At 47.1% G+C, this 27,340-nt stretch overlaps 1 protein-coding gene across 4 annotated transcripts in view; it reads right to left on the bottom strand.

Moving 5' to 3' along the window:
- FAM13A (family with sequence similarity 13 member A) overlaps window positions 1-27,340 on the bottom strand; it is a 344,313-nt gene that overhangs the window by 256,987 nt on the left and 59,986 nt on the right. For all 4 annotated transcript variants that reach the window (XM_075351136.1, XM_075351152.1, XM_075351144.1 and 1 more), the window contains one exon: window positions 6,059-6,239. In XM_075351136.1, coding sequence (XP_075207251.1) covers window positions 6,059-6,239 — 181 coding nt within the window. The remainder of the gene's footprint in view (window positions 1-6,058; window positions 6,240-27,340) is intronic.

Below are 27,340 nucleotides of genomic sequence, written 5' to 3'. Positions count from 1 at the left end.
TGCTCCCTGCTCACTTCATTTCGTCGCTCTCTCGCTGTCACACACAGAGATCTGTGAGTCACAGCAGGAGAGCAACAATAAAAAAAACGAACCAGGGCTGTGTGTAACGAGCAGCGATCTCACAGCAGGGGCCAGATCGCTGCTCAGTGTCACACACAGCGAGATCGCTAATGAGGTCACTGCTGTGTCACAAAAAACGTGACTCAGCAGCGATCTCGCTGTGTGTGAAGCACCCCTTACTCATTCTACTGTGGTTTTGGCAGCATGAATCATGTGATAGCTCTCTCTAAAGGCCACTTTGCACACTGCGACATCGCTAGCGATGTCGCTAGCGATCGCACCCGCCCCCATCGTTTGTGCGTCACGGGCAAATCGCTGCCTGTGGCGAACAATATCGTTAGGACGCGTTAAACAGACTTACCTTCCTAACGACGTCGCTGTGGCCGGCGAACAAACTCTTTTTTAAGGGGGCGGTTCGTGCAGCATCACAGCGACGTCACACAGCGGGCCGTCCAATAGAAGCGGAGGGGCGGAGAGCAGCTGCATTAACGACATGCCCACCTCGTTGCCGGAGGACGCAGGATTGCTGTTGTTCGTCGTTCCTGGGGTGTCACACGTAGCGATGTGTGCTGCTCAGGAACGACGAACAACCTGCGTCCAGCACAAGCAACGACATTTGGAAAATGAACGACGTGTCAACGATCAACGATTTGGTGAGTATTTCTGATCGCTCGTAGGTGTCACACGCAACGACGTCGCTAGCAAGACCGGATGTGCGTCACGAGTTCCGTGACCCCGGCGTCATGTCGTTAGATACGTCGTTGCGTGTAAAGCGGCCTTAGGGCTCTACACCACATTTGTGCAGTGTCAGACACATCTTCTGGATACCCCCCAGAAATGTATAAAAATATATACATAGTGCCATACCCATAGGCCTCTATTATGCAGACATACACAAAATGTGTATCCGTTTGCATACTTGTTTTTAGGGTACTAAGCTTTAGGCTACTTAGTTTTTTGTAACCAATTTAAAGGGTTATTCCAATCTCCAAGGTCCTATTCTCAATATGTAGTAGATGTAATAATAAGAATATCAGCAAACACCTCCAATTAGAAATGTAGTATAGTTCTTCTGAAAAGCTATGTAACATACCTTATGTGCAGGGCATTGCAGGACCTTAGTTATCCATGGTTACGGCCACGCATTCAGGGGCAGTTAGTTGCTAGGGGTCATAACCATGGGATACCTAAGCTACTGCCATGCCTGCACATGAGGTAAGTGACAGTGAATCAAGAGAACTGTACTAAATTTCTAATTGGAGGTGTTTGCTGACATTCTTATTATTACATCTACTATATATTGGGAATAGAATCATGGAATAACCCTTTAAATTGGTTACAAAAAACTAAGTGGCCAAGTTTTTAGTACCCTAAAAAAAATGTATGCAACTATATTAGGAATATCCCTTTAAAGGGAACCAATCATCAGGATTTTCGTGTATAAGCTGCAGCCAGTGCAGTACTGGCACTATCATGCACAGTGTGTACATACCATCAGGGGGCAGCTCGGGTGTTTAGTCAGTGAAATACAACTTTATAAAGTTTGAAATTTCGTGCACTTTTTGATTGACGTGTGCACCTCTGCAGATAATGTCCGGGCGGGTTATGCAGGAGTTCCCCGCCCCCCCACCAGCCTGTCTCCCTGTAGACGTTCATTTTGTTTTCTGAATGGTGTTGAACCATCTGCGTCAGAAAATGGCAGAGGTATTTCAGCAGGGTATAATGCGTGTCCGGCAACTCTTTAATCAGCTCCTTCAAGCTGTTTTCTCTGTGTGCGTCACATCCACTCTCTGTGAAGACAAATAAGAGGAGCTTAATGCTTTTAGTATGTAAGCATGTGTCAACCAAACCCAGAAGAGGACAACTAAACATGTCAGAATCCCAGAGGTGTAACTTCGGCTGTGTGCCCACGTGGCGTATTTTCATGCAGTTACGCTGCGATCCGCACCGCAGCGTAACTGCATGCGTCCTGTGTCCCCAGCATAATCTATGAATATTGTGCCTAATCCATGCCCACGTAGCGTATTAGAACCCAGCAAATCGGCTGCTGCAGAAGCGCTGCGTTCTAAAAAGTGACATGTCACTTCTTTCATGCGTTTTGCATGCAGCCCCCGCTCTGTCTATGGGAGAGGCTGCATCCAGAGCGCATGAAATCGGCTTTTCAGTACGGACTGTTTCTGTAGCGATTTGAAGCGCACGTGTGCGGTTCAAATTGATGCGGAAATTTCTGCAGGGACAGAACACAACGTGGGCACATAGCCTTAAGGCTGCTTTCACATTTCCGTCTTTTTCCATCAGTTGCAATCCATCGCCTTGAGAAAATACGGTATCCTGCAAAAAAAATTGCAGGATTCAGTTTTTCTCCCATAGAGTTGTATTAACGATGGATTGCGACTGATGGGCTTGTGTTGCATCAGTACTGCGATTGACCAGTCATGGCATGACTGACCGTCGGGTGGAAGCAACACACAATGCAACGTTTTTTGTGTGCGTCGAAACAATGGACAGTGACGGATCCGTCGTTAGTTGTAATGGAAGCCTATGGGTGCAGGAATCAGTCATCATTCGTGAAATGATGGAATCAGGCGACAGATCCGTCTTTTTACTCTGGGCATGCCCAGATCGACTGTAAATTCAATTCTGGTCACAAAAATCACTCTCTCTCTCTCTCTTTTTATACTCTTCGTCACATCAGTTTCAACACAAGCTGTGCTGGATCTGTCTCATCAGTCACTAAACTGATTGCGACTGATGGAAAAAAGATGGAAGTGTGAAAGTAGTCTAAGGCTAGGTTCACATTCCGTTGTTTTAAATCTGTCAGGTTCGTCAGCAACGGATCTGTTGTTTTTTTAGATGTCAGGCTACTTTTAGGCTATGTGCGCACTAGAAATGTGAAGTTTCTCAAGAAAATTTCTTGAGAAACTTCTGGGAGTGAAAGATTTCCGGACCTCCGGAAAAAATCCGCACCAAATCCGCATGCGGATTTGCCGCGGATTAGCCGCGGAATTGCCGCGATTTGCCCGCGGGTGGTTCCCTGCGGATTTTTGCAGGCTGTACTGCCGAAATCCGCAGGGTACCTGCGGAAATAATGGACATGTTCATTTTCTCAAGAAAGTTTCTCGAGAAATTCTTCTCAAGGAAATTTCTTGAGAAAAATCCGCACCAGTGCGCACAGCTTTTTTTTTTTACCATAGAATTTGCTGGGAAATGTCTGCACAAAGATTGCAGACATTTCTCAAGAAATTTCCGCGGCAAATCCGCGGGTAAAACGCACTAGTGCGCACAAAGCCTTACACTTGCGTTGAACGGTATCCGTTGCATTGCGTTGTGTGACGGATGCAACGGATGTGTTGGATATAGTGGTACAACGGATGCTGTAAAACAACGCAATCCGTTTTGTTTTTTTTTACAGTTTTACCGTCGGCAGACTATTGTGAACGATCAGCTGATCGCTAACAGTAGTCGGCCGCCGGGTGATCAGCCGATCACTCACAGTAGCCGGCCGCAGGGTGATCAGCCGATCACTCACAGTAGCCGGCCGCAGGGTGATCAGCCGATCACTCACAGTAGCCGGCCGCCGGGTGATCAGCTGATCGTTCGGTCGCCGACAATGTGTGCGGGGGGCGGGAGCGGGGGGTGGAGTGCGAAGTGGGTGGAGCCGAGCGGGGCCATGGCTGAGGACGTCAGTGCCGTGGGGACTGCATCGCTGGGGGACAGGTGAGTGAGTGTGTGTGTGTGTATACATACGGAGTGCGGGAGGGGGCGGAGCCGAGCGGGGAAGTGTCAGGCTCCCGGCACACGTAACCAGGGTTCCTTGGTTACCCGATGTGTACCCTGGTTACGGGTAGAGGGAGCCAGAGAGAGCATGCGCAGTGAAATCCAAAGGATTCCGCTGCTCAAAAAAAGTTACATGCTGCGTTCCTTCCGCCCGACGCAGTGTCAAAATAACGACACTGCGTCGTCCGGCGGATGCAACGCTGACACTTGCGTTACAGTGCGTCATCCATACAAGTCTATGGGGAATAGCGCAGTGCGTTAACACACTGCGCTATTATCCATAGTGACGGACTCCGCTGAACGCAAGTGTGAAAGTACCCTCAACTGATGCAACGGATGTGTTTTTCACAGTATTCCATTCACAGGAATCCTGTGAAAAAACTGATCCGTCGCATCCGTTGTGCGTCCGTTTTTTGACGGATCAGTCATGATACGCTTGTGTTTGGGACAGCCCAGTGGGTGTGCCAAACATGCTGGGCATGCTCAATAGAGCATGATGGAATTCAGCACTGGATTCCGTCGTAAGACGGATTACGATGGAATCCAGCACCATGGACATCCACTACAAGCTTGACAGATGGTGACGGATTCCTGCACGGTGCGTTAATTTTGACGGCCCGAAAAACGTTACATTCTGCAATGCTCCCGCCCGGCGGTCAGTCCAAAAACGACTGACCGTGACGCAGTGGATGCAACACAAGTTAATCAGTCGCAATCCGCCACTAATACAAGTCTATGGGACACAACGGAATCCGCTAAACGAATTGCGTTGTTTACCAGAGCCGCGGATTCTGACTGATACATTTTAACGGAAATGTGAACCTAGCCTAAAAGGAGTGAACTGAGGAGTATTAGGCCCTGACGCAAAAAACTGTAACATAAATGTGCCAATTATGATGCTGATGTCTTCCTTTGTGGCAGAAGAGTGTTTGGGGGGGGGGGGGGTTTGCCTTTCTATTTAAGGACTACTTAAAAAAAAAAACACCCTAAAATTTTTTTTCCTGTTCCTCCCTCTCTCCTGATGTCCGGGCGGGTTATGCACGTGTTCCCCGCCCCCCGCGCCGCCTGTTCCTCCCTCCCTCCCTCTGGCTGTATGTAAATATCTAATCTTCAGAAACATGGCGCCGGAGTGGGCCTCTGCGCATAGCGCTTATCTCCGGCGCCATGTTTCTGAAGCCCCCGCATTACACAACTTGGTGTCTGAGAGGGCAGCGCCACAGCGATGTCACACCGGCTGGTGTGTTGGCCCGGTGTCCTGGGGCGGCACGATACAGGAGCAGCAGGTAATCGCGTCCTCCGGTCAGCTGTTCTGCAGTCCTGTTGTGATCACGCTCGCTCCTGCGGTCACAACGGGATCTGAAGGAGCGAGGGCGCATGCGCCGCCCTCTAACACCAAGCTGTGTGATGCGGGCTTCAGAAACATGGCGCCGGAGATAAGCGCTATGCGCAGAGGCCCACTCCGGCGCCATGTTTCTGAAGATTAGATATTTACATACAGCCAGAGGGAGGGAGGGAGGAACAGGCAGCGCGGGGGGGCGGGGAACACGTGCATAACCCGCCCGGACATCAGGAGAGAGGGAGGAACAGGCTGGTGGGGGGGCGGGGAACTCCTGCATAACCCGCCCGGACATTAACAGAGAGGTGCACACGTCAATCAAAAAGTGCACGAAATTTCAAACTTTATAAAGATGAATTTCACTGACTAAACACCCGAGCTGCCCCCTGATGGTATGTACACACTGTGCATGATAGTGCCAGTACTGCACTGGCTGCAGCTTATACACGAAAATCCTGATGATTGGTTCCCTTTAAAGAATAAATTAAATGTATAACCTATTTATAATGATTGCCAACGGCACATAGCCCTGATCCTAAGAGTATACATTACTGCACTACAAATTGTAAGATTACAATAAAAATAAGTCTGGTTTTACAAATGGAAAATATGCCACCTAGTGGTAACATCCTAAAATAAAAAAAAAATTAATTAAAAATCTTGTCAAGCTAACACGTGCCCCTATTCCCTTTGCACTTCTGCTGCAGATCACATCACAATCATGCAATTTTCCTGCAGTTGCTTGGAACGCTGCTTTTTACATCAACCTTTCCATTTTGTAGGTAACCTGTAGAATTTGATGAAAAAAAAAGAAAGACAAAGAAACACTTCGCAATGTAATGCAATTCTCCAAGGCTCAAATGTAAAATCACCTCATAAACTTACTGGAAACAGTTTGGTCCAAAAACCGTTGCCAAATTGTAGACGTTCATTTTGTTTTCTGAATGGTGTTGAACCATCTGCGTCAGAAAATGGCAGAGGTATTTCAGCAGGGTATAATGCGTGTCCGGCAACTCTTTAATCAGCTCCTTCAAGCTGTTTTCTCTGTGTGCGTCACATCCACTCTCTGTGAAGACAAATAAGAGGAGCTTAATGCTTTTAGTATGTAAGCATGTGTCAACCAAACCCAGAAGAGGACAACTAAACATGTCAGAATCCCAGAGGTGTAACTTCGGCTGTGTGCCCACGTGGCGTATTTTCATGCAGTTACGCTGCGATCCGCACCGCAGCGTAACTGCATGCGTCCTGTGTCCCCAGCATAATCTATGAATATTGTGCCTAATCCATGCCCACGTAGCGTATTAGAACCCAGCAAATCGGCTGCTGCAGAAGCGCTGCGTTCTAAAAAGTGACATGTCACTTCTTTCATGCGTTTTGCATGCAGCCCCCGCTCTGTCTATGGGAGAGGCTGCATCCAGAGCGCATGAAATCGGCTTTTCAGTACGGACTGTTTCTGTAGCGATTTGAAGCGCACGTGTGCGGTTCAAATTGATGCGGAAATTTCTGCAGGGACAGAACACAACGTGGGCACATAGCCTTAAGGCTGCTTTCACATTTCCGTCTTTTTCCATCAGTTGCAATCCATCGCCTTGAGAAAATACGGTATCCTGCAAAAAAAATTGCAGGATTCAGTTTTTCTCCCATAGAGTTGTATTAACGATGGATTGCGACTGATGGGCTTGTGTTGCATCAGTACTGCGATTGACCAGTCATGGCATGACTGACCGTCGGGTGGAAGCAACACACAATGCAACGTTTTTTGTGTGCGTCGAAACAATGGACAGTGACGGATCCGTCGTTAGTTGTAATGGAAGCCTATGGGTGCAGGAATCAGTCATCATTCGTGAAATGATGGAATCAGGCGACAGATCCGTCTTTTTACTCTGGGCATGCCCAGATCGACTGTAAATTCAATTCTGGTCACAAAAATCACTCTCTCTCTCTCTCTTTTTATACTCTTCGTCACATCAGTTTCAACACAAGCTGTGCTGGATCTGTCTCATCAGTCACTAAACTGATTGCGACTGATGGAAAAAAGATGGAAGTGTGAAAGTAGTCTAAGGCTAGGTTCACATTCCGTTGTTTTAAATCTGTCAGGTTCGTCAGCAACGGATCTGTTGTTTTTTTAGATGTCAGGCTACTTTTAGGCTATGTGCGCACTAGAAATGTGAAGTTTCTCAAGAAAATTTCTTGAGAAACTTCTGGGAGTGAAAGATTTCCGGACCTCCGGAAAAAATCCGCACCAAATCCGCATGCGGATTTGCCGCGGATTAGCCGCGGAATTGCCGCGATTTGCCCGCGGGTGGTTCCCTGCGGATTTTTGCAGGCTGTACTGCCGAAATCCGCAGGGTACCTGCGGAAATAATGGACATGTTCATTTTCTCAAGAAAGTTTCTCGAGAAATTCTTCTCAAGGAAATTTCTTGAGAAAAATCCGCACCAGTGCGCACAGCTTTTTTTTTTTACCATAGAATTTGCTGGGAAATGTCTGCACAAAGATTGCAGACATTTCTCAAGAAATTTCCGCGGCAAATCCGCGGGTAAAACGCACTAGTGCGCACAAAGCCTTACACTTGCGTTGAACGGTATCCGTTGCATTGCGTTGTGTGACGGATGCAACGGATGTGTTGGATATAGTGGTACAACGGATGCTGTAAAACAACGCAATCCGTTTTGTTTTTTTTTACAGTTTTACCGTCGGCAGACTATTGTGAACGATCAGCTGATCGCTAACAGTAGTCGGCCGCCGGGTGATCAGCCGATCACTCACAGTAGCCGGCCGCAGGGTGATCAGCCGATCACTCACAGTAGCCGGCCGCAGGGTGATCAGCCGATCACTCACAGTAGCCGGCCGCCGGGTGATCAGCTGATCGTTCGGTCGCCGACAATGTGTGCGGGGGGCGGGAGCGGGGGGTGGAGTGCGAAGTGGGTGGAGCCGAGCGGGGCCATGGCTGAGGACGTCAGTGCCGTGGGGACTGCATCGCTGGGGGACAGGTGAGTGAGTGTGTGTGTGTGTGTATACATACGGAGTGCGGGAGGGGGCGGAGCCGAGCGGGGAAGTGTCAGGCTCCCGGCACACGTAACCAGGGTTCCTTGGTTACCCGATGTGTACCCTGGTTACGGGTAGAGGGAGCCAGAGAGAGCATGCGCAGTGAAATCCAAAGGATTCCGCTGCTCAAAAAAAGTTACATGCTGCGTTCCTTCCGCCCGACGCAGTGTCAAAATAACGACACTGCGTCGTCCGGCGGATGCAACGCTGACACTTGCGTTACAGTGCGTCATCCATACAAGTCTATGGGGAATAGCGCAGTGCGTTAACACACTGCGCTATTATCCATAGTGACGGACTCCGCTGAACGCAAGTGTGAAAGTACCCTCAACTGATGCAACGGATGTGTTTTTCACAGTATTCCATTCACAGGAATCCTGTGAAAAAACTGATCCGTCGCATCCGTTGTGCGTCCGTTTTTTGACGGATCAGTCATGATACGCTTGTGTTTGGGACAGCCCAGTGGGTGTGCCAAACATGCTGGGCATGCTCAATAGAGCATGATGGAATTCAGCACTGGATTCCGTCGTAAGACGGATTACGATGGAATCCAGCACCATGGACATCCACTACAAGCTTGACAGATGGTGACGGATTCCTGCACGGTGCGTTAATTTTGACGGCCCGAAAAACGTTACATTCTGCAATGCTCCCGCCCGGCGGTCAGTCCAAAAACGACTGACCGTGACGCAGTGGATGCAACACAAGTTAATCAGTCGCAATCCGCCACTAATACAAGTCTATGGGACACAACGGAATCCGCTAAACGAATTGCGTTGTTTACCAGAGCCGCGGATTCTGACTGATACATTTTAACGGAAATGTGAACCTAGCCTAAAAGGAGTGAACTGAGGAGTATTAGGCCCTGACGCAAAAAACTGTAACATAAATGTGCCAATTATGATGCTGATGTCTTCCTTTGTGGCAGAAGAGTGTTTGGGGGGGGGGGGGTTTGCCTTTCTATTTAAGGACTACTTAAAAAAAAAAACACCCTAAAATTTTTTATAAATTTTGTTTAAAAAAATGGTTTTAACCGATTTACCTATTTATTGGGGGCCCAACTGCTGGAGCTCTGATCGATCTCGACAACAGGGCTTTGCAGAACCCAGCCTAGGTAGAGCAGAGGTCCAGCTTGTGCACCTTTACGTGACTGTCTTGAGTGCTCAGACATATCCAACAGTACCCCAGAAAATGAACGGAGCAGATGTGCATGTTTGACCTTTGTTCTATTTAGCTGGGGCTATTCAGCCCATTCTTAAAATAGTAGGGCCCCAACGATCAATACATTTTTTCCTATCCAATGTATAAAGGATAACTTTAACATTTTGTAGAGCAGAATAAAAACTAAACAAGGGAAGCTTTTACTCTATGCAAATATATTTCATGTGAAATTATTTAGGTGACATTTTCTATTTTTCTCAGCAGAAATATGTAGTAAGTGCAAAAACATAGAAAGTAGAACAATAGCAGACACTGTGATGAGCTATTAAGATACAGCCAAGAGACTTTCTGGACCAAATGCTCTCAATAGCACGGTCTCTATTCAGCACTTGAAGCAATCTGTGCTCAGACACTCCAGCCTTTCAGTGATCCCTCAGAGAAGTGTGCCACATGGCACGCCTGCACAGTCTTCGCACAGTTTGTAGCCAACACCGGCAGTGGGATGCCAGTATATAAGCTGAATGAGACTACAAGCTCATCTAAAACAATCATCAACTGTACGTTATGTACATGACATTTCTTTTTATGTACATAAAGATTAACAAGTATCTACAGTTATACACAAAAATAATGTGGGTGGGGGCCTGTAGTTCACTCATTGCAATATTAGTGATGAGCGAGTACTACCATGCTTGGGTGCTCGGTACTTGTAACCAGCAGTTGGATGCTCGGATGTGCACGAATAGAGTACCAGAGTATACCTGACTTCCATTCCGGGTAATTAAGTTCCACCCATCCGAGCGTCGAACTGCTCATTACAAATACCGAGCATGGTAGTGCTCGCTCATCATTATGCAATATGCATCATTACTTGGGATTTCTGACCTTATATAAGGTGTAAATACACTGGTAACCAAATGAGCCCAAATTGACGAAAAGAGGATATACATATACATACACACATTTTATATATATATATATATATATATATATATATATATATATATATATATATATATATATATATATATATATATATATATATATATATATATATATATGTTAAACACAATAATAATCCTACAATTTTTATCTTATGCTTTCTAAAAAATAAACCACAAATTAAAACATGAAAAAATATAATTCATGAACGCAAAAATACAATGACACTTCACATCAATTACAGAAGAGGAAAGAGGCTTAGGGTATGTGCACACGTTGCTTTTTTTTCCGCGCGGAAAAAAACGCACCCTCTGGCAGAGGGGAGAATTGTAAACAATGCTTTTTGAGAAACAACGCATCGAAAACGCATGCGTTTTTCATGCGTTTTTCATGCGTTTTTCATGCGTTTTTTTAGGTGCGTTTTTTAAGACTTGTCAGTGTTAATAAAGTTGGTTGAACACAGACCTTTGGAAAAAAAAACCTGTGATGTCATTTCCTTCTCCACATTCTGTTTGGATAAATGGGAGGGCTTGGAATGGAAGGAGCACCATTTGAATTTTGGAAAAGTTGAAATAAACTTCGCATACCAAGCCCCTTAGGTACCTATACGTCAGAAAACCCCCACAAGTGACCCCATTTTGGAATCTGCACCCATCAAGGATTTTATTCAGGAGTATATTAAGCATTTTGAATCCACAGCTACTTCACCCAAAATGTTGCTGTAGCAACAATATTCTCACTTTTAGGCCCGTTTCACACGTCAGTGAAAAACACTGACGTTTTTCACTGGCGTGTAAAACACGCACATGTCCCTCCATGTGCCGTGAATCACGGCACACATGGGTTGTCTAAGTGCAATCCGGGCTCCGTTCTCCGTGGCCCGTGATTGCACTTAGAGATTAACTCACCTGCACCCGCTCCCGCTCTCCATGGTGCTGATCGCTCCCGCGGTGCAACATCCGGCCGGCGCTGACCCCCGCAGCAGCTGCTTCCGGGTCGGCTGTGTCGTGCATCATGAATATGCGCGACAATAATGAGCCGGCTCAGAAGCAGCAAGCGGCACGGGCTGCAGAGGACATCGCTGGACGCCGGGTGAGTTAAAATGATTTTTATTTTAAAAGCACGTTTTTTTCTGGCACGTGTTTCACGGATCACACCACTGCGTGGTCCGTGGAACATCAGTGATGCCAGAAAAAAATGGACATGTCTCCGTGCAGCAATCACGCACACGCGGGTACGCCGCATGGACACACGTGCAGTGAAAAATCACTGACGTGTGAGCATACCCATTCATTACCATGGGTCTGCGTATGTCAGTGATTCTGGTACGTTTAAAAAAAAGCACAAACGTACCAGAATCACTGACGTGTGAAAGGGGCCTAAGGCTATGTGGCCATGATCCAGCGACATGGCGTATAGTACACAGTGCCAGCCTTCCTGCAGCTGCCCATGCCCACGATTTGGGTTTAGGCTGCTGTGGACTTTAGCTCTATTCTACCTGCAGAGAACACTCTCGTCTCCGCAGCATAAATTGACATGCTGAGGCTCGGGAAGCCACGCTACCGGTCAGTTTATGCTGCGGAGAAAAGAAGCACAGTGGGCATGGGATCTCCAAAAATCCTTCCACTGTGCTTCTACTGCACAACGCAGCGTTATGGACGCAGGGAAAACACTCAGCGCCCATAACGCTGCAAACCCTGATTGTGGACACACAGCCTAAAAAGCGTCAATGGATGAAGGGATGTCAAATATATAGAACGTCCCACCCCCGCCTGCATATTCTAAGCTGGCACCTTTAGTACCTTTCATGTGGCACTAAAGGGTGCCTAGCTTAGTATTTATCCAATAAAAAAAAAATAAATAAAAAAATGAAAAAAATGGCGTGGGGTCCCCCCTATTTTTGATAGCCAGTCAGGGTAAAGCAGACAGCTGTAGCCTGCAAACCACAGCTGGCAGCTTCATCTTGGCTGGTGATGAATTTGGAGGGCTCCCCAGGCTTTTTTTTTTTATTTATAAATAAAGAATAAAAAAAAAAATAACGTGGGGTCCCCCCAAATTAGATCACCAGCCAAGGTGAAGCTGACAGCTGGGGTCTGGTATTCTCAGGGTGGGAAGAGCCATGGTTATTGGACTCTTCCCAGCCTAAAAATAGCAGGCCGCAGCCGCCCCAGAAGTGGCGCATCCATTAGATGCGCCAATCCTGGCGCTTCGCCCCAACTCATCCCGCGCCCTGGTGCGTTGGCTAACGGGGTAATAAATGGGGTTGATACCAGATGTGTAATGTCACCTGGCATCAAGCCCAGCAATTAGTGATGTCACGGCGTCTATCAGACACCCGACATAACTAATTGACAGTAAACAAAAGCAAAAAAAGACAACAAAAAATTTTTTATTAGAAAAAACACTCCCCAAATCATTCCCTTGTTCTCCAATTTAATAAAAAAAAATGGGTCCGCAGAAATCCATATGGATGTCCCACGTCGCCTCTGGACCTTCTAGAATATGGGGGCACGCTCAGGGAACGTATCCCCCATTTTCTAGGAGGGCAGACCCTCCATTTGAGGAGAGTGGGTGCAAAAATCTGCACCCACTCTCCCCGGGTCACAGCTGCAGAGTGTGAGCAGCCAGCACAGCTCTCTGAACACTGTGCTGGCTGTCAGCTGCTCTGCACATGTGACCGGCCGGCGTCTGCTGTGAAGGAGGAGGGGGCCGCGGGGGATCAGCGCTGCGACCGGACAGGTATGTATGACACCGGGGGGAATAGGGGGTGACCGGGCAGGGCCTGGGGGGCATTTTTCTGTCGCATGTGTTATTGCACATGCGACAGAAATCATAGGAGCAGGGCGGCCGGTGCGCTACTGTGCGCGCGGCCATGTTGGATTTTCGGGAGGGGGGTCGGGGACTCGGGGGTCGGGGCGGGCACTTTGGCGACACCGGGGGCTTTGCCAGGAAGTGAGGTCAACAGGAAGCCTCTTGACCTCACTTCCAGGTAAATGCCTGCGTTCTGGCGTGCCGACAAAGCCCGCGGACCGCAACAAAAAAGCAGGTCCATGCGGTGTAGCTGCGTTCTGACCCCACATCATTGATTTCAATGGGGGAGAGAACGCAGCCACAACGCACAAAAGAAGTGACATGCTGCTTTTCTTTCCGCACCGATTTTTGGCATCCAAAACGCTGCGGAAAGAAACGCAGCATGTGCACTGATTTTTCAGCTTTCCCATACACTTTGCTGGGAAAGCTGAACGCATGCAATTTGCCACTGAAACGCTGCGGTTCAAAACGCAGCGTTTCCGCGGTAAAAAACGCAACGTGTGCACACAGCCTTATATATAAAAACACCATGATCATATTGTATGTACTGTAGTTGTAAACATAGTAAACATCAAAGTCAGTAGGTGGCGCTATCAGAAAAAGTTAAATATTAAATATGAATAATGCGTATAAATAGATATGGAAATAGATACGGTAAATGGCAAAAAAAATCTTTATTCAGAATAAGAACAGACAACTCTTATTGAATACAGTTGAAACCAGAAGTTTACATACGCTATCTATAAAGACACATTTGCATGTTTTTCTCACTATCTGACATGAAATCAGAACAAACCTTTCCTGTTTTAGGTCAATTAGGAACCAAAACTATTTATATTTGCCAAATGCCAGAATAATGAGAGAGAGAATGTTTTAAGGTATTTTTATTACTTTCTGGAAAGTTTACATACATTTCATTAGTATTCGACTCCTAATAACATGCACGTGGCAGGAGCGGCCGTGCTCCTGTTAGAGCGTTAAAGGGAACCTGTCATCAGAAATTTCGCCCAAAAGCTAAAAGATTCCCCCTCTGCAGCTCCTGGGCTGCATTCTAGGAAGGTCCCTGTTATTATTGTGCCCCATGTGAGACCAAAATAAAGCCTTTATAAAGTGCTACCTTTTTGTATGCAGCTTCTGTAAATGGGACGCGGGGGCGGGCTCTCTGCCGTCCGTTATTCTACCTCCTGGTCCTGTATGCCGCCCCCATTGCTCCTTTCCATATCTGATGCACCGCCCACTGCTCCAGCCATCCCCGCGCATGCCCAGTGCCAGTCTCACAGGACTGAGCAGTGTGACCGCTGGTGACGTGTGCGCAGGCAAGTGATTATGGGCGGGACTGTGACTGTTATCAGCAAGTACCCGCCCATAATCTCGTGAGCGCGCAAACCTCACCAGCGGTCACACTGTGCTCAGTGTAGATGCTAGACTGTATGGGCTGCTTCCAGGGATGACGTCCCTTTGTCACATGATAGTATTTTGAACACGCCCCTATCACGTGACAAAGGGACGTCATCCCTGGAAGCAGCCCATACAGTCTAGCATCTACACTGAGCACAGTGTGACCGCTGGAGAGGTTTGCGCGCTCACGAGATTATGGGCGGGTACTTGCTGATAACAGTCACAGTCCCGCCCATAATCACTTGCCTGCGCACACGTCACCAGCGGTCACACTGCTCAGTCCTGTGAGACTGGCACTGGGCATGCGCGGGGATGGCTGGAGCAGTGGGCGGTGCATCAGATATGGAAAGGAGCGATGGGGGCGGCATACAGGACCAGGAGGTAGAATAACGGACGGCAGAGAGCCCGCCCCCGTGTCCCATTTACAGAAGCTGCATACAAAAAGGTAGCACTTTATAAAGGCTTTATTTTGGTCTCACATGGGGCACAATAATAACAGGGACCTTCCTAGAATGCAGCCCAGGAGCTGCAGAGGGGGAATCTTTTAGCTTTTGGGCGAAATTTCTGATGACAGGTTCCCTTTAAGCACGGCCGCTCCTGCCACGTGCATGTTATTAGGAGTCGGGTCCATGGCTTATGGGACCTGAACTGGAACTACCGCTTACATGACTCCTTATTGAGTCTGTTTAATGCATATTATGGATATTTCTTGACTCATTTTTAATGAGACCTGAGATGGATTTGCCACAATTATAAGCTCCCCTGATGAGTTTGCTCTTTGAACGAAACGCGTTGGGAGGTACATTTTTCATAATTAAGAGGTTCCGCCAGGAGGTTGCCTGAACCCATTTGAATCTAATATGTGGTATACAAGATTTTGGTGAGATTAATCCAATTTTCTATTTATTAGTGGACTTTTCTGAAACTGGCACCTAGTTCATGGGTGAGACAAGTTCCACTTTGTATAGCGGTACTAGTTTTTCTATGGTTTGCATCGAACCCTTGAAAAAGTAGGAGGGGCCAAACCTTTATTGAACCCTTGAGAAAGTAGGAGGGGCCAAACCTTTATTTGTATTGTTTGTCCTTTTATTAGTGAGGATTATCCTCATTTTAATGAATTAATTAAAAGTTCATTTTTTAAAAAAATTCTTTTGCGCATGTGGTGACCCTGATGCTCAAACCAACTTGCTGTCCTGGCCCATTCCTCCTGACAGAACTGGTGTAACTGAGCCATGTTTGTAGATCGCCTTGCTCGCACCTGCCTTTTCAGGTTTGCCCATACATTTTCAATAGGATTGAGATCAGGGCTTTGTGATGGCCACTCCAAAATATTGACTTTGTTATCCTTAAGCCACTTTATAACCAGTTTGGCAGTATGCTTCAGGTCATTGTCAATTTGGGAGACTCATTTCTGCCCAAGCTTTAAGTTCCTGGCTGACGTCTTGAAATCTTACCACATAATTTTCTTCCCTCTTCTTCCCCATTTTGTGAACTTCACCAGTCTCTTCTGCAACAAAGCAACCCCACAAAATGATGCTGCCAGCCCCGTGTTTCAAAGTTGGGATGGTGTTCTTAGGCTTCAAAACTTCTCATTTTCCTCCAAACGTAACAATGGTCATTATGGCCAAACAGTTAAATTTTAGTTTTGTCAGATTACAGGACATGTCACAAAAAAATAAGGTCTTTGTTCCGGTGTGCATTTGCAAACATTAATCTGGCTTTTTTAGGTTTCTTATGGAGTAATGGCTTTTTCCTGGCAGAATGTCCTTTCAGCCCATGTTGATACAGTACCCGTTTCACTGTGGATTATGACACAACCTTAACAGCTTTCGCCAGCATCTTAAAGTATTTTGCTTTTGTTCTTGGGTTGATATGAACATGTCTGATCAAAGCACATTCATTTCTGGTGCACAGAACCCCTCTCTTACCTGAGTAGTATGATGGCTGAACATTCCCATCTTGTTTGTACTTGCTATAATTGTTTGTACAGATGAATGAGGCACCTTCAGGTAAATGGAAATTGCACCCTGTAAAGCTTGTTGCTAAAGATTGTGCTGGACCACAGGGGGATCCTGGACCTACACTTTTATGGGTTTGAGTCCAGGACAGTGGAGGCTGAGCCCCAGAGCAGGGATGGACACAGGTGCAGACAGGCTGAATCACTAGAGCTCACTGGGACCACCGGGATGGCTGTGGCAGATGGCACGACCAGGACAAGCAGAGTCTCTACAAGGCTGGGACCACCATAACGGCTGAGGCATAAGGCACGGCCAGGAAAGACAGGAAACATCTCTATCAAGGCTGGGATCACTGGAGTGGCTGAGGCAGATGGCACAGCCAGGACAAGCACTGTCACTAGAACCAACAGGGCAGGAAGGACAGGACAGACAAGGGGACCTGACAACCACCTAGCTAGGGCAGAGAACACAAACTAACTAGGGCATTGATCAGGCACCTCCCCTAGTAGGAGAGTGTCTTAAGTACCCACTGCCTCTCAGTGAAAGCCATGCTTAGTCTAGCACACAGACACACAATGCAAAGATTGAGTCAACTTCTCCCCTTTTTAACTGGTTTCTGGCATGCTTTTCATATTGTCCACACCTGTTATTTGCCACAAGTGAGTTTGAACCAGCATCACGTGCTTGAAACAGTTGTTTACCCACCGTTTCGGAAAGGTGCCAACAATTTTATACATAATATGGTGACAAGTAGTGCAATACAACAAAAACTCATAGCTAATTAGAGCACAGTGTCATAAAAGGCTTATGACAGTTAATGCAGTGTTGTATTGTACTTGTTCAAGGAGAGACTAGTCCAGCATTCAATGAATGAGAAAACAATGTCAATTCAACAGTTCTTTAATTGCAGCAGGATACTGAACATTTTTATACAGTAGTTGCTTAGTAAAAAAACATATTTGCTCTTTGATTTTACTGAACTCCCCAGTCCCCCCCCCCCCAAAAAAAAAAAGAAGTGGCATGTAAGAAGAGAACCTAAAGAACAACTCAAGAACAACTCAATTCCTGTTTCATAATCTTTTCTTTTTAGAATTGTCACTTTTAAACAAGGAGCTGCTGTGAGAGAAAGGAGAATGGTTTTCATTTTAAGTCACATAAAAATCACCTTGTTCCTAACTGAGCAACCGAATAAATTGAGATATTACTGTGTCTACAGCACGAAAGCAGCAGTTTACAAGAGCCTATATATATATAATTTATATATAAATATTATATGTATATATATATATATATATACACACACACACTAGATACACACACACACACACACACACATACGTTGGAAAGATACAGAATATAGGCTGCTTAGTACGTGGCGGGTCAACAGTAAGCTGTAAGGTCTGAGCTGTGTGTGGAAACCTGACATGCACTTAAAGGAAGTGCAATTGTTTTTTAATGTTTTATATAAATGTAAAATGTTTATTTAGAACGGTTTCAATGAATGTGGTTATATCTATATGTTTATTACAGCAGCCATCGAGGGCTGCCATTTTTCTTGCTGATAGGTTAGTTAGAGCACGACACTTACACACAGCAAATACAGCAGTCATAGAAGACTGCAGTTAATGTCCAATCCTATCTGCTATACTGTGGCCACATCAGCTGTGAACGGTGCACGGCCCCTGTCATGTGCTATTTGATTGCATCCCAGAGCTCTGTGCTAAGTTGCAGCATCCCTCTGTCACTTACTGTGTTTTGTGTTAACAGCATGTCCCGGCACCAGGGCAGATGGAGGTTGGCCAGTCTGGCAGTGCACCACTAATTTAAGTCTGTCCAACCTGTTCTAACCGCTGAAAGAAGTCACTGCCATAGCCCTGGTGTCTGACTCTCACCACTAGCTACAATGATTGCTTGCCCAATGCACAGATGTTAATGGAGCCCGGCACCATTTTATTGTAGCCCAAGACTATGCTATACAATTTACCTCTGTAACAGCTACTTTCTGTGATCAAAGCGGAATGGTAAATCATTGCTGGCTCAGACTTTGGATTACACTACCGTGTTTCCCCGAAAAATAAGCCCTACCCCGAAAATTAGCCCATGCAGAAGTTTTCAGCATTTCCGGCTTAAGGCTTAAATATAAGCCTTACCCCGAAAATAAGCCCTAGTCGCGGTTTAATAATGAAATGCCCATGCAGCTAAAAAAGGAATACTGCAGGACACTTCCTTAGGCCCGTTTCACACATCAGTGAAAAACACAGACGTTCTTCACTGACGTGTAAAACACGCACATGTGATTTACGGCACACGTGGGTTGTCTAAGTGCAATCCGGGCTCCATTCTCCGTGGTCCGTGATTGCACATAGAGATTAACTCACCTGTGCCCGCTCCTGCTCCCCATGGTGCTGAACGCTCCCACGGTGCAGCATCCGGCCGGCGCTGACCTCCGCAGCAGCTGCTTCCGGGTCGGCTGTCTCGTGCATTCATGAATATGCACGACAGTAATGGGCCAGCTCAGAAGCAGCAGGCAGAACAGGCTGCAGAGAGCGCGGCTGAAGCCGGGTGACTAAAAATTATTTTTATTTTATATGCACGTTTTTTTCTGGCACGTGTTTCACGGATCACACCACTGCGTGGTCCGTGGGACATCAGTGATGCCAGAAAAAAATGGACATGTCTCCGTGCGGCAATCACAGACACGCGGGTACCCCGCACGGAGACACCTTCAGTGAAAACTCACTGATGTGTGAGCAGACCCATTGATTATAATGGGTCTGCGTATGTCAGTGATTCTGGTACGTAGAAAAAAAAGCACAAACGTACCAGAATCACTGACGTGTGAAACAGACCTTATAGAAAACAAACACCCCCAAAAGAGAGAAGACAGAAGACCCCATGATCATACTCACCACACGCCAAACAAGAGGACCTGCAGTGGAATGTACACTCACACACCTACACACATCAGATCGCACCACACACATATCAGAGTGCACACACATACACATACAATCACACATCAGATCACACACACACACACACACTCACCACATCCAGCAATACCGATTGCTTCTAGCCAGCATAAGGGCCTGGGACGCAGTGCAGTGGAGCCAGAGGTAGGTTATAATTAAGAGGCATGTAGCCTTGAAATATGTAAACTACATGGGGGTACAGTACAGACCAAAAGTTTGGACACACCTTCTCATCTCTAGAACAACTGTTAGGAGGAGACTTTGTGCAGCAGGCCTTCATGGTAAAATAGCTGCTAGGAAACCACTGCTAAGCACAGGCAACAAGCAGAAGAGACTTGTTTGGGCTAAAGAACACAAGGAATGGATATTAGACCAGTGGAAATCTGTGCTTTGGTCTGATGAGTCCAAATTTGAGATCTTTGGATCCAACCACCATGTCTTTGTAGAAAAGGTGAACGGCTGGACTCTACATGGCTGGTTCCCACCGTGAAGCATGGAGGAGGAGGTGTGATGGTGTGGGGGTGCTTTGCTGGTGACACTGTTGGGGATTTATTCAAAATTGAAGGCATACTGAACCAGCATGGCTACCACAGCATCTTGCAGTGGCATGCTATTCCATCCGGTTTGCGTTTAGTCGGACCATCATTTATTTTTCAACAGGACAATGACTCCAAACACACCTCCAGGCTGTGTAAGGGCTATTTGACTAAGAAGGAGAGTGATGGGGTGCTACGCCAGATGACCTGGTCTCCACAATCATCAGACCTGAACCCAATCGAGATGGTTTGGGGTGAGATGGACCGCAGAGTGAAGGCAAAAGGGCCAACAAGTGCTAAGCATCTCTGGGAACTCCTTCAAGACTGTTGGAAAACCATTTCCGGTGACTACCTCTTGAAGCTCATCAAGAAAATGCCAAGAGTGTGCAAAGTAGTAATGAAAGCAAAAGGTGGCTACTTTGAAGAACCTAGAATATAAGACATATTTTCAGTTGTTTCACACTTTAAGTATTTCATTCCACATGTTTTAATTCATAGTTTTGATGCCTTCAATGTGAATCTACAATTTTCAGAGTCCTGAAAATAAAGAAAACTCTTTGAATGAGAAGGTGTGTCCAAACTTTTGGTCTGTATTGTATATTTTTACTACCCATCTCTTTGTCTTTTTATATGTGATGTTTTTTATACAATAAAAGCCTATCCCTCTTTCAAGAGCTAGATTTTCTCTTGAATTTTTCTATATTGCTGGAACCTATTATTCGTCGCACTCAAGGGAACAGGTGAGCTGGATTTTTCTCCAGCACAGTGGAGTGAGAGGACCTGCGGGTGGAACACATGGAGGACACGGGGGTAGAACGCATCGATGTGTTCCACCAGCAGGTCCTCTAAGTGTGCCACCCACAGGTCCTCGTGCCGTGGATTCTCTGCCGGCCAGCAGCAATTGGTATTGCTGGATGTGGCGAGTGTGTGTGTGTGTGATTGTGTGTGCGATCTGATCTGTGTGTGTATGTATGTATGAGTGTGTGTGCATGATCTGATGTATGTGAGTGTGTCGGCTAGAAGCAGGGGAGGACGACATACAGCATAACCTTAAAGCGGTTGTCCGGTCTAAAATGATAAGTCTGCAGTCACCTATGTGACTGCAGACTTATGAATCCTCCTACGGCACGCACTATGTGCTGTGAGGATTCGCTGGTGTTTGATCTGGGAAAGGCAGCCACGTGACCACAATTGTGCGATGTCCATGCTCCTGGCCAGAGCCAGACTGTGTATGCAGCTTCAATCAATACAAGTCTATTGAGCAAGACCTCGCCTACTAGACAGCCATGTCTACTAGTTGGATGCGCCCTATCCATACACTTGTATTGAGTGAGGCTGCACCACAAGTCGGGTTCTGGCCAGGAGCATGCATATTGCACAATTGTGGTCATGTGACTGCTGTTCCCAGCTCAGACAACGGCGAATCCCCGCAACACACAGTGAGTGTGTTGGGAGAATTTATAAGTTTGCACTCAAATTAACTGCAAACTTATTTTAGACCGGACAACCCCTTTAAATATTGGTACGATGTCAGCCATCCTCTAGTCCTGTGGCACCAACGCTGTTACAAGAGTGTCAAAGAAGATGAGACATTGCAGTCTGTCAATTACTGAACTTAATTCCCTCAATATCCGTGGATGAATGCCATCTGGCCAGGGGAATTTGTCGATGTTCAACTTGATCATATGCAGGTGGCACTGCTTCTTGTGTTAACTTAGTGATATCAAGTGGTGAACTTTGATTCTTGCCTTGTTGAATGATCCCTGGAAAAGTCAGGTCCTTGGTGGACAAGGATGAAAAGTGCCTGTTTAATCATCCTTTTATTTGTCCTCTAAAATTATCCTATTATCTTGTAAGGGGCTAATACTATTGGGTTTTTTTCTCTTTGGCATTGATGTATTTATAAAAATGTTGTGATTTGTTTTAATGTCACATGGAGATTTGTTTCTTAGTAGCTAACTTTGCTGGCTTAATTTATTTTTTACATTTCCTATTGAGATCTTTATACTCCTGAAATACTATTTCTGTAGCAATCATCCCAAACACATAGGCAAAAGAAAAAGTAGATTTTGGGTACTTACCGTAAAATCTCTTTCTTGGAGCCTTCATTGGGGGACACAGGAAACCATGGGTGTATGCTGCTGGGACTAGGAGGTGACACTATGCAAATAAGAAAGTTAACTCCTCCCACGTAGTATACACCCACTGACCGGAGCTGAGGAGATCAGTTTGTGTAAAAGCAGTACGAGGAGAAGCTTGAAAACCAGAACATTCCGGATCCATTGAAGTCTTAAGCCCGCTACACACGCTTCAATATATCTCACAATCCGTCGTTGGGGTCAAGTTGTAAGTGACGCACATCCGGCATCGTTTGTGAGGTATCTGCGTGTGACAGCTACATGCGATCAGGATTGAACGCAAAACCGTTGATCGCAAACACATCGTATCATTCTCTAGAATTGAGCGTTTTGTTGCACGAACCTAGTCAATTGTAACGTGTGACATACCTCATACGATTTTGTTGTCTGATGCTATGTGCGCAGGTGTGCGCTCTGCACCGCAGCTTAAAAAAGGTCTGCTTCAGAGCGCAGCTGAAAAGCTGCGTTCTGAAGCGCCTCACAATGTCTGTCATGCACTAATCTCTGTCAGTCCGTCACTATCTCTGTCCCTCACTCTCAGTCCATGTCAGTCTATCCCCCTCTCTCATATACTCACCGATCCCCGATCCCTGGCGCTGCACGGCATTCACACTGCTCCGGCGGCTTTTACTGTTTTGAAAAAGCCGGCCGCCCATTAAACAATCTCGTATTCCCTGCTTTCCCCGCCCACCAGCGCCTATGATTGGTTACAGTGAGACACGCCCCCACTCTGAGTGACAGGTGTCACACTGCACCCAATCACAGCAGCCGGTGGGCGTGTCTATACTGTGTAGTGAAATAAATAATTAAATAATTAAAAAAAACGGCGTGCGGTTCCCTCCATTTTTAAAACCAGCCAGATAAAGCCATACGGCTGAAGGCTGGTATTCTCAGGATGGGGAGCTCCACGTTATGGGGAGCCCCCCACCCTAACAATATCAGCCAACAGCCGCCCAGAATTGCCGCATACATTATATGCGACAGTTCTGGGACTGTACCCGGCTCTTCCCGATTTACCCTGGTGCGTTGGCAAATCGGGGTAATAAGGAGTTATTGGCAGCCCATAGCTGCCAATAAGTCCTAGATTAATCATGTCAGGCGTCTATGAGACACCCTCCATGATTAATCTGTAAGTTACAGTAAATAAAACACACACACCCGAAAAAATCCTTTATTAGAAATAAAAACACACACATATACCCTGGTTCACCACTTTAATCAGCCCCAAAAAGCCCTCCTTGTCCGGCGTAATCCAGGATGATCCAGCGTCGCTTCCACCGCAGCTGCATGGAGGTGACCGGAGCCGCAGCAGACACAGCCGCTCCGGTCACCTCCGTGCAGCAAATGAAGACAGCCGTGCGATCAGCTGCTGTCACTGAGGTTACCCGCGGCCACCGGTGGATGCAGCGGTGGCCGCGGGTAACCTCAGTGACAGCAGCTGATCGCGTGGCTGTGTTCATTTGCTGTGTGGAGGTGACCGGAGCGGCTGTGTGTGCTGCAGCTCCGGTCACCTCCATGCAGCAGCGCTGGATGCGACGCTGGATCATCCTGGATTACGCCGGACAAGGAGGGCTTTTTGGGGCTGATTAAAGTGGTGAACCAGGGTATATGTGTGTGTTTTTATTTCTAATAAAGGATTTTTTTCTGGTGTGTGTGTTTATTTACTGTAACTTACAGATTAATCATGGAGGGTGTCTCATAGACGCCTGACATGATTAATCTAGGACTTATTGGCAGCTATGGGCTGCCAATAACTCCTTATTACCCCGATTTGCCAACGCACCAGGGTAAATCGGGAAGAGCCGGGTACAGTCCCAGAACTGTCGCATATAATGTATGCGGCAATTCTGGGCGGCTGTTGGCTGATATTGTTAGGGTGGGGGGCTCCCCATAACGTGGAGCTCCCCATCCTGAGAATACCAGCCTTCAGCCGTATGGCTTTATCTGGCTGGTTTTAAAAATGGGGGGAACCGCACGCCGTTTTTTTTAATTATTTAATTATTTATTTCACTACACAGTATAGACACGCCCACCGGCTGCTGTGATTGGGTGCAGTGTGACACCTGTCACTCAGAGTGGGGGCGTGTCTCACTGTAACCAATCATAGGCGCTGGTGGGCGGGGAAAGCAGGGAATACGAAATTGTTTAATGGGCGGCCGGCTTTTTCAAAACAGTAAAAGCCGCCGGAGCAGTGAGAAAGCCGTGCAGCGCCGGGGATCGGGGATTGGTGAGTATATGAGAGAGGGCTGCTAACTTCAGTTACTCAGGAGATTAGCGGTCACCGGTGAGTCTTCACTGGTGACCGCTAATCAGGACGCGACACAGACAGAGCCGCAGCATGACAATGAAGTCGGGTTAAGTTCACCCGAGTTCATTCTGACAGTGCGGCTCTGTCTGTGTCTGCTGTCATCTGCCATTCAGCTCTGCTACATGGCTGTCTGTGTCTGCTGTTAGCGGCCATGTAGCAGAGCTGAATGGCAGATGACATAGTAAAAACGCATCCCTACACATTACACACGCTTGGCAAGTCAATAAATAAAAAAAAAAAAAGGTGCTCAATGCATACGTCACAGAACACATGATCTAAAGGATCGCACACAAAATTGACCAATTTAACATAGACTACTAACGCTCGTGTGACAGCAAATGAACGACCAACGTGAAATCTCATAGATCCCGTATGCAACCTGGGCGTGTCACATCGCAAATGCGATTGTACAACTAATTGCAACGTGTAAAGTGGGCTTTAGAAAAGGGCGGGTGCTGTCCCCCAATGAAGGCTCCAAGAAAGAGATTTTACGGTGAGTACCCAAAATCTACTTTTCTTTATCACTTCATTGGGGGACACAGGAAACCATAGGACGTCCTAAAGCAGTCCCCAAGGGTGGGAAGAGAAAAAACCCGAAAACAGGGTTAGCAGAGACAAGATTCCTTGACCGGAACCTGGTCCTAGACCCCGCAAGGAACCCCTACCCGGCCAGGGGCCGAAGTAGAGGCGAAGAGTTAGAGTACTTAGGGAGTACTAAGAACTAGTGTAAAATACATGGGGAATAGGATGATCAGGAGAAACTACATCCTCTGAGGTCTGTACCTAATAAGCCAAGGAGCTAAGGCGACTGACAGCAATAGGTCGAGCTAAGAAGAAGAAACCCGACAGGCCCTGGAACTACGTTTGAGAGGGGAAGAATGAGCGAAGAACTAGGGCACCTGGTAGAGGTAGGTGCCAGGTAAGCGGAGGCCAAAGGAGCCTTGGCCCATTATTGCCGCAGGATGATTAGACGGGAAAACTGACCGCCTAAGAGGGTGCAAGGGAGTCAAGATACTTGAGAAAAGTGTAAGGGGATTCCGCCATAGGGGAACCTGACCTGTTGATTCTACAGCACCTGAGGGAAGTGATCTGACTCTAGTGGACGAACCAGCCTGCAGGCGGGGAAAAAAATATGGGAGACAATACCCCTGTGTATGGAAGGGGTCCAGAGAACCTGTGAGGTTCGGAGAAAAATGACAAGGTTAAGGAGCCAGAGGAATTCCAAGAACCAATTCTCACTATGACGTGACAGACAGGAGAAGGGAGCCCTAGCATCTATAATGAAGTGACTGGGAAACTCGAACCCTGGAATCGGGTACTGGGTGACCATTGCGGTGAACTATGGGAAGGAGAACCCCCATGGGGGAGGGCTCCTGTGAATGACAAAAGGCACAAGACCTGGCATGTATGACCTGAAGTGGGAGAAGGAAAAACCCTTTCGAGGGGGACTCCGAGAAAGGGCTCGGCCTATGTCGTCGGCCGAAGCACTAGCCAACCAGGGGAGGGACTCCTATCCCTGGAGGATGACAAGAAAGATGTGACGGAAGAATGAATGAAATATTCTTATTATTATTATAAAACGCGTCATCACGTCACAATAAGAAGTGACGACGAAGGGAAGGAAATGAGTGAGAATATGAGAGTATAAATGGTTGGGCAGGAACTTGCAGGAATGCACAAGCTTCTGAGACCAAGCGGTGGCGAGTGGTCACGGAATTTGGTATGTCAGGGTCATCGGAGAGATCTAGCATATCCCCAAAAGCCATTCAGAATGACTACGAGAGGGGGAAAAAAAGGTAGACCCGGGGTAGGGGAAATGAAGACCCCTCTTGGCCTGAAACGGAAGCAGGTCATGTCTAGGTGTTAACTGAGATTGGCAGAGCAGACGTGGGCCAGACGCTGCAGTGTTGAGTGTTCGGGTGGAAACACCCAGTGGTCTGAGCATTCAGGGCTCCCTGAAGAATTCTGCTGTGGAAAGTAGACAGACAGTTATATGAAACCTTACAGCTTGTCTGGAAGAATGGGCCCAAAGACTGGGCCGTCAGGATACTAGAAGTCCCTTGGTGGAGCTGGTCCTCCGTGGAACCAATGCTGGGTAGACGATCCTGTGCCTGGTTCTTAACTTCATCTGTTGACTGTGGGGGGACTGAGGAAATCTGATCTCTATCTGAAAGAGAGAAAATGTAAGAAAAGATATATGGTCTTAAACCTTTACAGTGCCTGGCCGGAACCCTAGTGGGGGGTGCGGCCAAGGCTGTTCTAGACCAAGGAATAGGCAGATACCAGAATTACCACGAACCACCCGGGGACGGTGGCAGGAAGCAAAACGGACAACCTACTGGTTAGCGGACAGAGCTGCACCTTACCTACCTCAATTGAACACCAAAATGACAGCTATTTCAAGAAGCGATGCAGCCAACTTACGGTCAAGAGAGAAAAACCCTACCTTGTGGCTACGTTAGATGAATGGTGCGAGGTCGGGTAAGGTCCCGGGCCACTGGGAAGGGACCAAATGAGAGCTGCTGCTGCTGTGCTGCGTCATGGGGTCCGTGGCTGCTGCAGGGAGTGAATCACACGACCCTCCAGTCAGAAGGTCGCGTGTTGCCTTACCTCAAGATCACGTTACACGTATGGTGTGAGGTAGGAGATGGCTGCAGATCGCTGAGAAGTGAACTGGCCAGGGAGTCCTGGCTTACCTTCAGGTTACCTGAATGAGTAGTCTGAAGCAGGAGAAAACCCCCGGGTCACTGGGAAGCAACCTGATGACAGTTGCTGCCGTACCACGTTAGGGGTCAATGGAGACCACAGTCCTCGCCTCAGTTGAAGAAGAAGGAGATACCTGACCCGCCAGGTGAGGTAGTACGTTTGACTCGCTGGGTCGTAAGCGGGCAACAC

This window comes from Anomaloglossus baeobatrachus, chromosome 1, assembly GCF_048569485.1.
Source record: "Anomaloglossus baeobatrachus isolate aAnoBae1 chromosome 1, aAnoBae1.hap1, whole genome shotgun sequence".
NCBI lineage: Eukaryota > Metazoa > Chordata > Amphibia > Anura > Aromobatidae > Anomaloglossus > Anomaloglossus baeobatrachus.
Note: the sequence above shows the minus strand (reverse complement) of the source record. Positions and strands in the feature narration are given on the sequence as shown.